At 48.7% G+C, this 17,662-nt stretch overlaps 1 protein-coding gene across 1 annotated transcript; it reads left to right on the forward strand.

Moving 5' to 3' along the window:
- Positions 1-484: 484 nt before the first annotated feature.
- On the forward strand, positions 485-4,102 carry LOC147707111 (uncharacterized). The gene is made up of 3 exons (XM_086925177.1): positions 485-1,495; positions 2,247-3,244; positions 3,317-4,102. The coding sequence occupies exons 1-3, from the start codon at positions 1,186-1,188 to the stop codon at positions 4,046-4,048; spliced, it is 2,040 nt and encodes a 679-aa protein (XP_086781303.1). The 5' UTR covers positions 485-1,185; the 3' UTR covers positions 4,049-4,102.
- The last annotated feature ends 13,560 nt before the right edge of the window (positions 4,103-17,662 follow it).

Genomic DNA, 17,662 nt, shown 5'->3' on the forward strand with positions numbered 1-17,662 from the left:
TAACGACCCCATGGGCCTACAAATCTGTGGGAGTGAGCCACACATTCCCACTGCTCACAGAGCCTGCTGCCTGAGACCCTCTCCTGCTGCTGCCTGGGACCCTCTCCTGCTGCTGCCTGGGACCCTCTCCTGCTGCTGCCTGGGACCCTCTCCTGCTGCTGCCTGGGACCCTCTCCTGCTGCTGCCTGGGACCCTCTCCTGCTGCTGCCTGGGACCCTCTCCTGCTGCTGCCTGGGACCCTCTCCTGCTGCTGCCTGGGACCCTCTCCTACTGCTGCCTGGGACCCTCTCCTGCTGCTGCCTGGGACCCTCTCCTGCTGCTGCCTGGGACCCTCTCCTGCTGCTGCCTGGGACCCTCTCCTGCTGCTCACAGAGCCTGCTGCCTGGGACACCTCACAACTCACTTCCGCCACAGGTCTGCCATATCCACAGGGATGTCAAGAACAGATAAGATCCGTGCCAGTCCATTCACGAGTGAGGAGCTGGATGTCCTTGTGAACGAGGTGCTGGCACAGTACCCACGGCTGTTTGGTGGCCCCAATGTCGTGGTAAGTCACCATGTAGGGAGCTGTAGGGCAGGGTGGTGTCAGACGTGTATTCATGATGCAGCTGTATGTTATTTTGGATGTGTGGTGCTGACAAACACTGACAGACAAGATGTTTGCAGGTGGTGGGAGTGTGTGTTTTGCATTATGACTCTGTCCTAGGCCAATACTTGTATGTGTGAGTGGGATGTGCTACTTTTTGGGGCAGACATGACCAACGGTTGTTTGCCTTGTAGCTGGTTGGACAGTGTCCGCTTGTGATGTAATTTCAGGGTGCCCCTGTAGTCATAGTCAGTGTGCCCCACAGAGTAGGTTCAGTGGCTGCCCTTCCAAAGTTTGTCCATCAGCCAACTTACATGCTACAGTTGCTGCACACTGATTAGTGGATATGCCACATCAATGCCCTGTACAATTTATGATTTACACAGTGCTGTCGATGCATTTGTGTTGAATCATCATTCTTCAGTGTGATAATCATGGAGACTACGAAGCTCAATGTGTGCATGCATTCACTAATGTTTATGCCATGCAGAGTGGCCTTGTGAGGGTACCCCCAGTTCTGGAGGGAGGGGGGTCACTGTGCGTCCTGATTCAGTGTCTGGCTGCTGTACTGATAGATGCTGACATATGACAATGTGTAAATGTTCATTAGTCCTTCTTTACTCTCATACCTGCAGCTCAAAGTACACCAACGTAAGGCTGTCTGGAGGGCCATAGCAGCAAAGGTGCGAGCCCTGGGGGTATCAAACAGACGACACACACACTGTCACAAGAGGTGGGACGACATCAGCCGGCTGGCTAAGCAAGTGGCAGAGATGAAGTTGGGGATGGTACCACGCACAGGGCGTGTGGCACGCCGCACCATGACTCCGCTGATGGCACGCATACTGGCAGTGACCTATCCAGACCTGGATGCACGTCTGAAGGGGCTTCAGCAGCAAGACAGCGATGGTGAGTATCTGGGGAGGGAGAGTTTGTCTGGGAGTGGATGCATGTGTAGAGTGCCTGTGTCTGCGGTGACACATGTGATGTGCGTGTGCTGCCATGCTGTGATATGTGATGTGAGTGGCAACTGTGATGTGTGTCTGTATGAGGCATTGGCCCACCATGGCCTTACTCTGCAGCTCCTGGCTGCAGTTTTCAGTCCTTGACATATATTTTGTTGTCCACATGGTCACTCTTCTTTGTGATGGTGGGTGTAGTCCCTATTATGCTGTACAGCTGTGTCCACTTAATGAGTGTTACACCATGTCAGTGTACTTTGCATGCACCTGCATGGTAGTGGCCCACACATCTGACAACAATGTGAACCCACATTGGCACATGGTGATTGTAATGGCCTATTTGACAATGTGGCATGTGTAGACAAAACAGGTGTGTGTATTCCCCTCTGGATCCCTTTAGGCTCTGGAAGTGGTGATGTTAGTTGTGGCTACATCATGTCCGTGGGGCAGGTCCATGTGGGCTAGGGGAACACCATCCATGGGCAGGGTGTAGTGCTGTGTGTCATCGACATTGGTCCACTCCTGCCTGTTTGTCCGCATGACAGGCTCAGTTGTGGTGTAACTGGTGTGTAGCAGCACAATGATTTGAGGGTGTGGTGGTTACCATGTAGCTCTAGGCCTCTCATGTGCTGCATTGCTCTGATATCGTGTGACCAGACTATGACACTTATACAACCATGTTTCTGTCACTAATGCAGATTCGGAAGACACCACGGCGGAACATGATCCTGAAAGTGGTGGGGAGACCAGCACGACAGCGGCAGCAGAGCAGGGTGAGACGGAGCAAAGTGACACTGACCACACCAGCGCTACTGAGGGTGACAGGAGTATGCATGAGGAATCTGTGGCTGAGACACAGAGTACCACTTCATCTGATGGCAGGGGGGATGAGTCCCTGTTAGCAGCCACAGGGGATGGGGACTCTGCTGCTGCATCTGACTATCAACGGCCACTGCCCACCCTCCCATCCACTTCCTCTGGGGCTGGCCGTATCCGTGTCACTAAGAGGGGACGTGTGACATTCACACATGGCACCGCAGCACCTGCACCTGTCCCCCCTGCTGCCCTCAGTGCAGAGTGCGTAGAGCTCCTGCGGCAACTTTGCGTGGGCCAGACCGCCCTGCTGAATGCCTTCAGTGCCCACGATTACAAAATAGGGCAGGTTCTGGCATTCATGGAGGGCATACACTCTGACGTGGGTGGCCTACATCGTACACTCCTGTCATTGTCAGGTACAGTGACGTCAGCCCTCCAACATGCCCCCTTTGCAGCTCAGGTGCCTGTGACGTCCACCCAGTCAGTGGCCACATCAGATGACAGTGAGCACTTGGGACATACATCAAGTAAACGTTACAACACTAGGAGCACAGCTCAGACCCAAAGCAAACAATCCCGTCCACAGACTCCATCCCCAAAGAAGGGCAGGGACCCCCCAATATGCACAGACCAGGTGGAGTCACAGAAGAGCAAGGCCAGAACAACATTGTGTCAGACATCAGGCTCACATGCTGCTGAGCCATCACCAGATATTGACTCTGCTATGCCCACAGAGGATGTGTGGGATGTCATGACTACACCTGGGGTGAACACAGGGACACACCCACCTACCACATCAACCCCAGAACAAAGTACATCGAGGCAGGTGGAGGGAAGCCCTGTTGTGACCAGCCCAGTCATTGTGGCAAAGAAGGGCAGTGTAGTGGCCATCCCTGGCAAGAAGGGACAGGAGGGCATTGTAGTGGCCATCCCTGGCAAGAAGGGACAGGAGGGCAGTGTAGTGGCCATCCCTGGCAAGAAGGGACAGGAGGGCATTGTAGTGGCCATCCCTGGCAAGAAGGGACAGGAGGGCAGTGTAGTGGCCATCCCTGGCAAGAAGGGACAGGAGGGCAGTGTAGTGGCCATCCCTGGCAAGAAGGGACAGGAGGGCATTGTAGTGGCCATCCCTGGCAAGAAGGGACAGGAGGGCAGTGTAGTGGCCATCCCTGGCAAGAAGGGACAGGAGGGCAGTGTAGTGGCCATCCCTGGCAAGAAGGGACAGGAGGGAAGTGTAGTGGCCATCCCTGGGGTAAGTGGGAAGGTGGTCACTGTGGGGGGTACACCTTCCAGAGAGGCTAAAGTGGTCCGGAGGCGTAGCCAGCACAAGCGTACTGCAGGATCAAGCACTTCTCCAGAGGGAGTGGCAGTGTCTGCCCCTGAAGTGGAACAGTTGGGGGGTGTGCAGGTGGTGTCAACGCCACTTCCCATCAACCCCATGACAGGGAAGCAAATTCATATTCCAAAGAAGTGGAAGGGCACCCCTCCAACCTCTCCCACCCACACTGTGTCAAGGGCGTGCATGACTCCACCTCCACGTGCCACGGTGCCACCTGGTCCGCACAGCCCTCCACCTTGCAGGCCCTCTGTTATAGCCACACCACATGTCCCTCTGTCACACCAGTCAAGTCGACCTGCAGTCCCTGACACACAGCCAGGTTCCACTCCACATGACAGCCAGGAGTGAGTTGTCAACACCCTCAGACGCCTGTGCCACACATAGGTGTGCTACAGTACACCATTGTTAGCGATGTGGGTGTGTTCCTGGGCCTGTTGCTCTGATGTGCTCTCCCCTGCCAAGGACACTGGGCCTGTTGCTCTGATGTGCTCTCCCCTGCCAAGGACTCTGGGCCTGTTGCTCTGATGTGCTCTCCCCTGCCAAGGACTCTGGGCCTGTTGCTCTGATGTGCTCTCCCCTGCCAAGGACTCTGGGCCTGTTGCTCTGATGTGCTGTACCCTGCCAAGGACTCTGGGCCTGTTGCTCTGATGTGCTGTACCCTGCCCTGCCAAGGACACTGGGCCTGTTGCTCTGATGTGCTGTACCCTGCCCTGCCAAGGACACTGGGCCTGTTGCTCTGATGTGCTCTCCCCTGCCAAGGACTCTGGGCCTGTTGCTCTGATGTGCTGTACCCTGCCCTGCCAAGGACTTTGCACTTCCCGATTGTGATTCACCAGTGCATAGTCTATGGCATTTGCACATGATTTTGAGAGTTGCTGTTGTCTACTTATGTTGTGTAGCTACATCTGTGCAATATGTGAATAAATACAGTACATTATGGTGTGTTTTCTCTGTCTCCTTACTGATTAAAGTCATTTTCTTGTTTGACTGAGTTCCATGGTCTATTTTGTACATCACCATTGCAAGGTTGTATGTGGCCATATGATTTTTAGACAGGGGGACAGGTTCTTCAGTCCATTGTGGCCCTGCTGATGTTGTACTCTGTGATGGTTATTTGGCAGGCCATGCAGTTTTCGTGTGGGTGAATTGCTATTGCTGCATACACTGTTCACAGGTCACCTTGGGGGACACTGGCAGCACAGGGTGTGCAGCTGTGCTGTGGTGTAGTAGATGTTTATGATGTGATGAGGTGTGTGTTTCCCATTCTGTGTGCCCTGGCGTGTATGTGTATGGTCGTCTTGTGTTGGCCCTTGGTCCTGGTGGCATGGCTTACATGGCATGTGTGTGGCAGAGGTGTGCAGTGTGAAGGGTGTTAGTTTGTAGTGTATGTATGTGTGCCCCTGTATGGTGTGAGACACACATGTGTCAGGCAGGAGTTGTATGCCTGTTGTATGTTTTGTCTTGCCCTGTGTGGATGTTTGTATTCAATTGTGTGGGCTGTGGGGAGTGCACTGGTGTTGTGTGTCCGTTGTCAGGCAATCCTGCTGTGCCTTTGTCCCTGGTTGTGTGTCGCAGTGTGTGTGTATTGTGCTTGTTATTACAGTGCTTGTTGATGTGCAAGGGGGTGCACGGGATTGGCACCTGGCCTGTGACTACTTCGGGTGGTGTGCAGTGTTGGTCGGGGTGGTGTGTCGCTGTGATGTTTGGAATGTGTCCATGCCTTGCTGTTGCCCTGCCTTCTGCATTGTGCGCATGTGTTGACCGCGGCGGTGACGTGTCCGTGACCGTGACGTTGCTGCAGGTTGGCCGACGTTGTGTGTTCCGGATGCCGTGGGGTGCCTTGTTCTGAGGTGGGTGATGTGTGGGTGCCCATGTGGATGTGTTGTGCCCCCCAGCAGGATGCCAGTGTTGTGCTTGGGACCTGTGTCGGCATGTGTGTTGTGTGGTGTATATGTGTAGTCACGTACCTGCGGCGGCGTCCGCGGCGGCCCATCTGGCGATAGTGTTGCAGCAGGTACATGACCGGATGCATGTGGAGGGCTGGGTCCATGGGGTTCATGTCGGATCTCGGCGTGCGTGCTCCGCTGTAGACTTTCCGCCTGCTAGAGCTGTGCGGTGTCTCCGGTGCGGTGCGTCAGCTTGTTTGGCCCATCCTAATATGTCGAGCGGGGCGGACGTCATCGACCGCGGCGGAGGGTCTCGATTGGCTGCAGCCGCCGCGGTGGCGGGCGCACCTTGATGGCGGAGCGAGGCGCTCCGCGGCGGACGGGAAATGACCTGTGTTTACATATCCTAATGTGGCGGACGTGATTTCCACTGCTAGCGGGCGGAAAAAGCTGTTTTTCCGCCCCGCCATCGTTTCGGTAGTGCCACCGCCCGCTATCCTAATGGACCCCATAATGTTTTGTATTATGTTTAATAATGTTTTAAATTGTATTTTGGGGTGCATTGTGTGCGGGTGGGTATGTTTTTTTTCTATTTTACAGGTACTTCATGTGGATGTCGTTTTTGGGAGAAGATTGCGTTTTTTTTCGTAAGAAGGGTCTCTATTATTTTTCAATATATTAGAGACACACTTTCTAACATTTTCAGTTTTTCCAGGAGTGTTTTTTATCTTTTACACTATTTTCGGGTTTTTAATGGGTTATTGTTGGATCTATTATGGAGAAGAATCGTTATGGATGTGTTTTTTTTTTATTTATATTACATTTCCATGGAGCGTTTTTTCTGTTTTTGTGAACTATTTTCGGGTTTTTAAGGGTTTTTGAGTGGATTGTGTTGGAAAAGAACTTTTTTGGAGTTCGTGTTATTTTTGGATGATCTCGTTTGGATTGTTGGGTGGATTACTCTATGGAATGATTTATTTTGTTACGAAGGTTTCTCTTCAGCAACAAAGTGAGCAAGTATTTTTCATTTATTTTGGGGTGGGATTGTCATGTTCTTTTTTATGTAATTTTATGGTATATGTTAGAATTTGTAAGGAAATGATTTAGATATATTTAAATAAATATATTAAATATATTTGAATAATTTTGTTACAGTTTCTAACATGTGTTTAATATGTATATTTTATGTTTACTATTTGAATAGTGTAGTTATGTGAGTTATGTTTAAAGAATTGATTTAGCTATGGTGGATAGGTATGGTAGGTCTCTGGTAGTTGGGTATAGGGTTACTTGGCTTTGTAAGGTGTTGTACATTTTTTTCATTTCTTTAGTTAGTTTAGGGCCTATTTGTGTTATAGATTGCTCCATTCGGAGTTCTTGGTAGCTTTGCTCCTTTTGTAATGCTTGAAGGAGTTTATGTAGGGTTAGGGAACCTCTGCCTGTACCATTGTGCCATCCTTCGACAGCGTTGTTGCTTTTAGCTTGTTTATTTAGTGTACTTAGGTAGACGTTCCACCAGGGGATTTGGAATTTTGGTTGCCTTCTGTGTCCAGATCTGTGTAGTCTCCCTACCCATGTATCTTCGAAATAATCTAAGAGAGGGTTTCGTTTTGTTTCATTTTTTTATAATAGGGGCTGTCTATTTATAGGTTGTAATGTTCCGCTACGTCTGTAACTGGAACGTAGGCCAGTGCAATTAATTTATTTACCTGGTAGGCAAAAGTACTGTCAGTGCAGTATTGGGTGCTTAGGGCAGATTTTTGTATATGTTTCCATATGCATTTGTTAAAGTGGTAGTAGCAACCTTGGATTGCTGTGTGAGGATAGGTCTTTAGAATTGTATTTATCATTGCTTTCTCAAAGTCAATGATAATTTTCTGGGGGAAGTAATTATTTATTAGGTCTTTTATTTTATTTAGTACTTCAGTATAGGTTGTTTGCTGTTTGTTGGGTAGTAGGGCATATATGAAGGGGATATTGCAGTTTTGATAGTGTCCATGGCTGGTGTATAATTGGGAGAATGGTTTTGGGCATACTGAGAATGTGCCGTCCATCATTCATGTTTCGCATTGGTGTAATTTCACCATATTGTCTGCTGTAGCAAACATTATAATTCTTTTATCTTTAGATGCATTGTCATATAAGATGAAAGGTTCGTTATTATGGGTTATTGTTAGTTCAGGGGGGATTTGGATTTCCTCAAATGTTTTTGGGGCAGGTGGTGTAGCTGTAGTTGTTCTTTTTTGCCTAGCTATTGTCCTTTTTATAGAATCTTTAGAAGGGAGTTGGCTTGCTGCATGTTGGGGAGAGTTCTTAGATGGTCTTCAAGAATAGTTGTAGATGGGCGGTCTGTGGTAGTGCTTGCTTCTTTTAGTGAGTCAAGCATTTGTCTAATTTCTATTTCTGTCACGTTGGGAGGGTGGTTATGTCCTGTTGTGTTAGTTACAGTTGTTTCCTGAGTTATAGCACGACCATAACATGTATTACTGTAATATTTGCTGCATTTCCCAAACACTTTCAATTGATGTTGTTTTTCTTGGGTATATGTATAGCCCATATAACAAAGAAGCATTTTGACTTTCTGTGCAGTTACAAATTTAGCTTCTTCTGTCATTTTTTCTGGTTTCTTTCTACAGTAAATAAATGTTACATAGAGAAATTTAGATTTGTTTTACATTTATCATTACATTAATCACATTTTCACAGTATATTTACCAGTTTTTCAGTTGTTTGGAGGGCTGTGCTCTGTTTTTTTATGCTTTTCTTCTCTGTTTCTTTTGTTGATGGCTCTGTTGGTAAAAGTAAAATCATTTATTGTATATGTTTTGTTTACAATTATTGGATTGCTTTTTATTTGGACGTTTTCTTTCTAAGTTTCGTTTTATGAGTTGTCTCTGTTATTTCAGTTTGTATACTTACTTTGTTTTTAGAGTTCATAGGTTTGTAAATGTTGACCTTTTTTTCTTTAATTGTGGTATATCTGAAATAAATGGTAAAAATGAAAGAAAATGATTAGTTTATTGTTTAATTTATTATTTGTAGCTTGTAGTGCTAAGCCTAGTAGTTAATGTCAGGTACTTACTTTTGTTTTCTTTATCCTTTGTTTGATGGTAGCAGCTTTCTGTTCTGGTGAAAATTTGGCAGAGTTTCCCCTTCTTCACGTTTTGTAGCATCAAGTGGTATCTAATTGTGTGTTTTTTTTCTTTATATAGTGTTTCAATTATGTGTTGGTTGATTTGATTGGTCTATTTAATTGTTTGGTGTTTTTTATTGGTTGTTTGAGATATTTTGAATTTTTTTGTCGCGATATTTTTGAGTCAATATATGTGTAGTTTTATGTTTAAGTATTTGGAGTCGCTATTTTTGTATTCGATATAATTACGTCGATAATTTTTGTACTCGATATTCGGTCCGTCGATATTGTTTTAGTGATCCCACCCAGAGGCACCTTTGAAATTCCTGCCGGACATGGCTCGGGCCAAGAATGGGCTCGTCTGCGGCCGTTATCGGCCATTTGAGGTTTGGCTGGGCCACCCCTCTTTTATCTGGTATCGGAGGTACAAGAGGTCAGCATCTGGTCTGGTAGGGTGAGTGTGTTGCACTTTATTTTGATTTGAATTATTCTCTGGAACCTTGTGCTCCTTGTACAATAGCGTGATTCTGTCCAGATTCTGTCCTTTCAGTGAACTATGGGAAAATGAAAGAGTGCTCTGGAGGCCGATGGCTTGCAACTAGGAGGCACATTTACAAGCCCCTATTGCAACCGCAACGCCACTCTCAGTGACGTTTTGATGCTATAAGGGCTTCACCTTATTTATGAGGCAGCGTTAAGCCACTTGTGGCTTAAAGCTGTCTTGTAAATAAAGCACCCTTTCAAGCTGTTCTTAGCCTGAAAGGGGAGGGCAATGGATGTTGCTGTGGGCGTACCACTGCAACACCCATTGATTTTGATGCTGCCCCCTATTTACAAGGGTGGCGTAAATAGGAGGCAGTGTCAAAATTAAGACCAGGGAAAACCTGGTCTTGAACAAACAAAACGAGGAGAAATGCTTTATTTCTCCTCGTTTTTGCTGTTTCCATTTGTGCTGCATTTTGTAGCACACTTAGAAACAGCAAATTGCCATTGATTGTTTATGTGCAGGAAGGTGTCCCTTACAGCACATAAAGAATCAAAAAAATAGAAATGAGGGCGTGGCGAGCAGCCGACCAAGATGGCCGCAGCCTGACAGAGCTCCGAGGCTAGAGACTTCTCCCCCAGTAATCCGGTGCATTTATCCGCAGTAATATTATGCCCAGAGCCTGCGCATCGATAGAGGAACGAAAGCAGTGCACACACATCTAATGCATGGTGAAACCAAGGGACCCTGGGCGGCGCTGTTGCGGCTAAGACATTGTGGCCTACCCGACTCTCGGAAACCGGGGACTAAATTTTGGCGTTTCCCCTGGGCATCTGCGGAGAGGCGGCCGGAGGTAGCGATATTCACCGGCGGGGCAAAGGCGGAAGACGGAGGCGCCTACACCGGTACTAAGACCCGGCATTTGTGAGGTAATTCGGCAGCAGGAGGGAGCGCTGCAGGGACAGAGATATAGCCGGCCTGGTGCATGGGAGTGGCGCGCCTGACTGCATGAGCGGCACCACGGGTGCCCCGCGGAGCGGTGTGAGAGCCCAACCACGGCAAACTCAGGCGGCATAGCAAGATAGGGCCCGCCGATATTGGAACCATGTGGAGATGCATGTAGTGCTGAAGCGGTACGTTCCACACGCCGACTCTGCTTCTCCCTCCCTCCTCATCCCCCCCTTGGCCTGCGGGCCGCATTTGCAGTAACGCAGACTTGGGCAGAAGATGTAGCAGGCGGGGGGCAACAGCGACATGATTACACCGGACTGCAGAGTAAGTGACCGGTTGATTAATAGCGCCATTTGGGTAGAGCCTGCCACACGCCAGTGGAGAAACGGAATGACTTAAGTGGGAGACCCGCTGATTGCTGCCTGAGTACGAAGACGCACAAAAGGGGCTGGGAAGGGCTGTGTTTTCTGCCCCCCCTCTAAAACACAAGGGTGACAGCTACAAATGGGGTCAAAAACCTGCCGGTGCAACCTAAGAGCAACAACCATACTACGCTACAGATATTAGCGCTGGCTCCCTCCAGATCATTAGGCTCGTCTCAGCGCCCCGGGCTCATTGCTCAGGAGTTGCGGAACTAAGGGAAGGCAGTCTGCCTCAGTCAGGCAGGAGATATATTGGGGAAGTAAAAGAAAGGAGGAAGCGACGCACTACTGCATATCCAACGGCAGTGCAAGAGAGGTGCGCTGGAAAGCAGTGCTGCGCTGTCCTGCGTTGAAGCTCTCCCGTGAGCGGCGGACTGATGACCCACGAAATGTCCAGTACCTCTCCCCCCTGCGTTTGGTGAGACGAGCCAGGCAAACACATCATGAGTGGTAAAGGGACGCATGCGGCCCAGCAGGGCAAGCTAGATAAATATGCGTAGACCACAGACTTCCCTCCATTGCCGGAACGCAAGGAACAGGCGACTGGATCCAAGGAAGATGCAAGCAATCCGAAAGTAACACTGGAAGACATTATGACTGCTCTTCATAATGTACAGACAACGGTGGGTTCCATATCAACCGATGTTACATTCCTCAGAGCGGATTTCCAAAAAATTTTGGCCAGAGTGACGGAGGTGGAACATGAGACAGCTACCTTCTCCACAGACACCGCCAGCCTGAATAAAAAGGTGTTGCAGCTAGAGGCCTGAAAACAAGCGTATATTGGAGAAACTGGACGAGCAGGAAGGGCGCTCATGGCGGAACGATGTTCGCATCACGGGAATCCCGGAGTCGGAAGGTAGTCCCACCATGGACCTCTACATAGAAGAACTCATAAAAACACGCCTGCAGCCGAAGGGACTTTCCACCTTCTTTTCAGTGGAACGGGGGCATAGGAGGTAAACCAAGACCTGGGGCCCCGCCACGTCCGGTGTTGGCCCCTATCTTCAATTTTAGGGATAGGGATGCCATCTTGCAGACGCCCAGAGTAGCGCCGCCTCTCCACAGTTTCCTTCTTCCTGGATTACACGGCAGCGGTCTCAGCGAGACGCAGAACCTTCCTGGCGGTCAAAAAGACGTTAAGAGCACGAGAAGTTTCATACTCCATGTTTTTCCTGGCGCGGCTCCGGGTCGTCGCAGAAGGTAAAACCTGTTTTTTTACATGCCTGAGGAGGCTACGGACTGGCTGGAAGGATGGCGAACAGCCAGGAAACCTGGAAGGGCGCCTAGGGGCAGGAGACGTTAGGTGCATAATGAAGAGCCGGAGAGTGAATTGCAGGAGGGGGCAGGAGAAGAACGTCACCAGGGAGAAGATGGGGAGTGAGAGCCAAGGCAGTGCTTGAGGAGCGTCCTCTGTTGAACTGGAGTATGGCCGCCATCGAAACGCCTAGCACTGCAATCACCTTGGCTTTCTGGTGGGCGGAGACTCGCCATATATTCAAGACTCTGGGAATGGGGGATTGAGATGTCTTCCTCGGACTTCGCACCCTGGTGCCTGCAAGTACTGTTATTTTTTGGGGGGGGTTATAAGCACTCTGCTCAGTTGGGGAGGCAGGCAGTTTGGGGTCCGTGAAGCAGGGTAGCAGGGAGGGGGGATAGGAGGGGGGATTTGCTGCATGTTTTTTCTATTTACTACATCTTGGGGCTCAGACTGAGGCACATTATGTATCACTCGTCAGCTCATGGACATATTTAGATGGCATCTCATTACACGCCATATGTACCCCTAACTTACTAGATTGTGACAATGGAGGACCAAGGAAGGGCTAACGCTATAGGAGACACCAACACCACGACATCCCCCTTCTCTATCCTTACCTGGAATGTGCGGGGACTGGGGGATAAAATTAAGCGGGGCTTAGTTTTGCAGAGTATTAGGAGGGAAAACCCAGCAGTGGTGCTCCTGCAGGAAACGCACCTCAAAGGCACATCCACCAAAGCGCTAGACAGAGGGGACTATAAGATGATAGTACACTCCGAATTCACGTCCAACTCCAGGGGAGTAGGTATATTGATAAATAAACAATTCCCCCTGATCATTAAGGAAGTTCGGTCGGACGGGTCAGGGCGCTTTGCTGCCATACACGCACAATGGGAGGGCAGACCCCTCAATATAGTCTTTGTTTATGTTCTGCCAGCACTGCATACAGTGACCTTCCCGGAACTCAGCGCGTTTTTGCTGAAACTCCCGGAGGGGAAAATGCTCATATGTGGGGACTTCAACGCAATCCTCCAAGATTCAATAGATAGATTTCCTAATCAGACGAACGCTGTTGGCCCATCCCGACTAGCCAGCTTTCTGGAGGCCATAGGAATGGTTGATATATGGAGAAGACACCACCCTGTAGAACGACAATACACGTATTATTCTAATGTGCATAACACTCTTTCACGGATAGATTATTTTATAGGCTCACTGGATAGCCTACATCAGGTTGACACAATGGAAATTAGACCGAGAGGTATCTCAGACCACTCCCCTATTTTGCTCAGATACTCTTGCCACCAACATACACGGTGTCAGATCTATCCGATATGTCCTGGTTATCTTCACATCAGAAAAATAGGACGAGAGCTCCACAAGACCACAAAACAATACTTCCAGGATAATTTGGGCTCGGTTGAATCACCAGTCACTCTCTGGGAAGCATTTAAGACGGTCCTCAGGGGACAAGCTATAGCTACTATCACCGCTCATAAACGTGCAGGGCAGCTGGAATTACAGACACTGGAGAAGGCGCTAGCAATCGCCGATTCGAGACACACTGCAGACCCAACCCCGGACAATACGCGACAATTGCATGAGGCACAACAGCAGCACAAAACGCACTTGACGGAACTTACTAGACAGCAGTTGCTACACACACGACACAAAATATACGATATCGGTGACAAGGCAGGGAAATTGTTGGCGTGGCTAGACAAAAAGGAAAAACAAGATAGATGGATACCAAATATTATAACTAGGGAGGGACAATCTGTGACTGACCCCAACGATATAGTGCAGGATCTGGCACGCCACTTCCATACCGTATATTCGTCGAACTCGGAAATGGATGTCGACGAAGCCTTATCATACATCCAAGACCTGGATATGCCCTCATTGACACCGGAAGAAGCGAAGGGACTAGAAGCAGATCTCACTGGGGAGGAAGAGAGGGCAGCCATCGGGCGCTTCAGTCAGGAAAAGCAATGGGGCCCAATGGTATCCCCATAGAACCGTACAAAAAAATGGCTGACATTGTGACGCCACATCTCTTACAGCTGTACACTGAAAGTCTGCAGAAGGGTGAACTTCCACTGGACCAACAAACTGCCACCATAGTGGCGATCAGAAAGCCGGGAAAGGCTGCGGACAACTGCACCTCGTATAGGCCTATTTCCCTCCTAAACGTGGAGGCTAAGATTCTCACGAAGGTGATAGCGCTCAGACTTACACCACATCTTACAAAGCTAATACACCCGGACCAGTCAGGCTTTATGCCTGGCAGTAGCACAGCGCTCAACCTACGAAGGTTACACGGGGTACTTGTACGTTCTGTATATATACAGGAGCCGGCAGTGGTCCTATCCTTGGATGCACACATGGCATTCGATATGATACATTGGCCGTTCCTTTTTGCGGTACTCCGTCGCCTGGGTTTTGGGCAAAAGTTCTGTTCCTGAGTTCAATTGCTCTATACCAAACCGATGGTGCATGTTACGGCGAATGGGCACATCTCTGAAGACTTCCCCCTGGCAAGAGGTACGTATCAAGGCTGCCCTCTGTCGCCATTGTTATTTGCACTGGTACTCGAACCCCTAGCAGTATGGATATGGTGGGATCCGGTGATAAAAGGTCTTAGTTGGATGGATACTTGGGAAGACCGTATCTCCCTTTATGCAGACGATATTTTGTTATATCTGACCCAACCCAGATGTTCCATAATTAGCCTGTTGGACATATGTACAGCATATGGTCGGGCATCAGGATACACCTTCAACTGGTCCAAGTTTCTTTTATATACATTGCATGGCCCGGCACCGTGGCTACCCGAAAATTGAGTCAGTGACACGTTTAAGTATCTAGGAGTCTACATTACGAGAGGCCCACCAGACTTTTACACTAGGAATTTACAACCCCCATTAGACCGTCTCAAGAGGGATATTCACCACTGGGAAACATTGCCGCTGACCCTCATAGGGAAAGCAGCCCTTTTCAAAATGATGGCCCTGCCCCGATTCCTTTCCATTTTGGAAAATACCCCATATATGGGGACACCCTCCTATTTCAAAGCCATTGCTGCTCAGGTGTCCAGTCTCTTATGGGGCAATAAGCTGGCACGTATTGCACAAGCCAAACTGGTGGGTAGCTGGTATGACGGTGGGATTGCACTTCCAGATGTCAAACTTTACTACTGAGCCGCCCAATTAAAAGTGGTGAATCAATGGATGCACCTCCCATAGACAGACCCGGCATTACAGGCAGACAGGGCACAATTGGGAGTGCAGGGCATGCTGGCTCCCCTCTACGACAAAACATTAATGCGGACAAAGTTTGGCCCGCTACGACACACTCTAGAGTTGTGGCATGCAGCACAGGCAAAATTAGGCTGGCAGGGAGTGATAACCCAGCTTGCTCCACTGTGGGACCAGAAAAAGTTGGGGAGCCTCAGACACAGTAAATGATTTGACCGTTGGGATGACATTGGAATCTCCACGGTCGGGGATATGTGGCAAAAGGGGGAGGTGATTTCCTTTGACAGTTTACAACGACAATATGAACTAGCCTCGACCGAATAGTTTAGATACACGCAAATACGACACGCCCTGATGCAGGCCTTATCGGCCGATGCCGAGGTCCCGGAGACTTCCCCAATGGAGGATAGGCTGTTGACAGACTACATGCAGAAGAGGGCCACCTCGTACACTTATCGGAAACTTGTAAATAACCTCCCTGATCTAACGGGAACGCTGCGGGAGAAATGGGTGGGTGACCTGGCAGACATAGATGACTCAGATTGGCAGGAGGCACTGGCATCTCCACGGGAGGTGGGCATCCCCTCATGACTCCGATTTGTACAACTACATATTTTACACCGCTCCTACTACACCAGACGCACCCTACATACGATAGGTAAAATTGCACACCCCTATTGCCTGAGAGGCTGTGGAGAGGAAGGGACCTTTTTTCACACAGTGTGGGACTGTCCTGTGCTCATGGTCTACTGGACGCAGGTCATGAGAACAATTTCCCAGGTAGAGGGGGTGTCACTGGTACCTGAGTCCAGACGATGCCTTTTGAACATGTGGGGGCCTAACGACCTTACACGTATGCGACAATGTTGGGCTACCCTGGGCATAATGGTGGCAGAAAGAAATATAGCGCAGAAATGGGGGGCCGCTGAGGTACCGACCCTATCACAGTGGAGTAAGGATATGGATACAGCCATGGTGACCGAGAGGGCAGTGTACCGTACTAGAAGGTGCCCCAAAAAATGGAAAACAGTATGGGGTGCATGGAACGCATACAGGGGTGACATTTGTGATCCTCTCTCGGATTCTGAAGATAGCGAAACTGACTCAGAGGGGGATTGACAATCCAGGAAATGCCTCACAGGGGGAACTTTCAGGCGTTCTACCAAGAGATGCCGGAATGTGTGATGTGGGACTGCGAGGCCTGCGGTTGATTTCAAAATTGAAATATTGTAATATGTGCACTGTATCTACCAAGATATTTTCTTTTGTTTTTGTTTTTTTCAGCAAAATCAATAAAAATTGTTTAAAAAAAAATAGAAATTACATTTTGCAACGTCTATGTGTACTGCATTAAGCAGCACACATAAAAGTTACAAAAGAGATTTAAAGACCTTCCTGCACATAAACAATCTCCCCCGCAATGCACACACCCGTGCACTATGGTGCAAGGGTTTCTGCGTTGGCATTGTCGCTTGGCTGCTTCGTTTTGCGCCAGTAGTGGGGGAAATGCAAGGCTGCACCATATTGCTGTAAATATGGTGCAGCCTTGAATTTCTGAAGTGACGGAGGGTGGCGCTAAGCCAGGAAGGTAACACTGCATTCCGTCACTTCATTGTAAATATGCCTCTAAAATTATTGGCACAGCCACCATCGATTGATCGAATGCTTCACAGAGCAATTGGAGAAGTTGAGATGCAGCTCACAGAGAGGAGATTACCCTTGGACATACGATCCTCTGAAGACTCCGATGTTTTACTCAGCCATTCATCCTTGGACCCTGAAGTTTTTCCAGGACAAATGTCATCTACTCAAAATGAAGAACAGTAGTACAAGACCTAAAGTAGCTGATAGAGTAAAAAAGCCTGAAGGGGCCACCCAAAAAAAACCTCAACAAGCTACCAATAAGTGTTAATAGTGCAGCCAAAAATGCCTCGGATACTCTGTTAGTGTGCTCTCTTGAGTCTGTAGAGTGTTTTAACCAGCTGGAGGGTATTCAGATGGAAGTGTGAAACCTGCCAAATCAAGTTGGGTGTATGATCTTGTGGGTGATTTGTTAGAGGAAATTGAAATAATGATAGAGGAGGAATTATCTCCAATACTGGTTAGATTATTTGAGGTTGAGTTATTATTTAAATCCCATACCAAGCCGCTCCTGACAGTAGAGCGGCCTTGAAGAATAGGTGTTGGTACAGTGCCCTCACTAGATCAAAGTCTAATACTAGAGCAGCAACATGATGGATTGGAAAATGGCCATTTGGCTAAACCAGTGGACGGGAACATTCCAGCTAATTCTATGTCGATCTTCCCCAACCACGCTCAGGAGCATAGTACAAGTGTGGTGAAATAAATCCAGAAACCTACTAGTAATCGCCTGCCTCCTGAAGCAACTCACATGGTCGTGATGGTCGGAGTCCCCAAGTCTCTGAACAGACCAGATGGAAAACGTTCCTGAGCTTAAGCATGTATATAAACTACATAAGAACTTTCCAATGTCACTGGTTGATAATATCCTTTTTACCCCAAGAATGAAATGGATAGGGAAGGGGATAAAAGATAAAGAAGGGGACT

Source organism: Lissotriton vulgaris, chromosome 6 (genome assembly GCF_964263255.1).
Source record: "Lissotriton vulgaris chromosome 6, aLisVul1.2, whole genome shotgun sequence".
NCBI lineage: Eukaryota > Metazoa > Chordata > Amphibia > Caudata > Salamandridae > Lissotriton > Lissotriton vulgaris.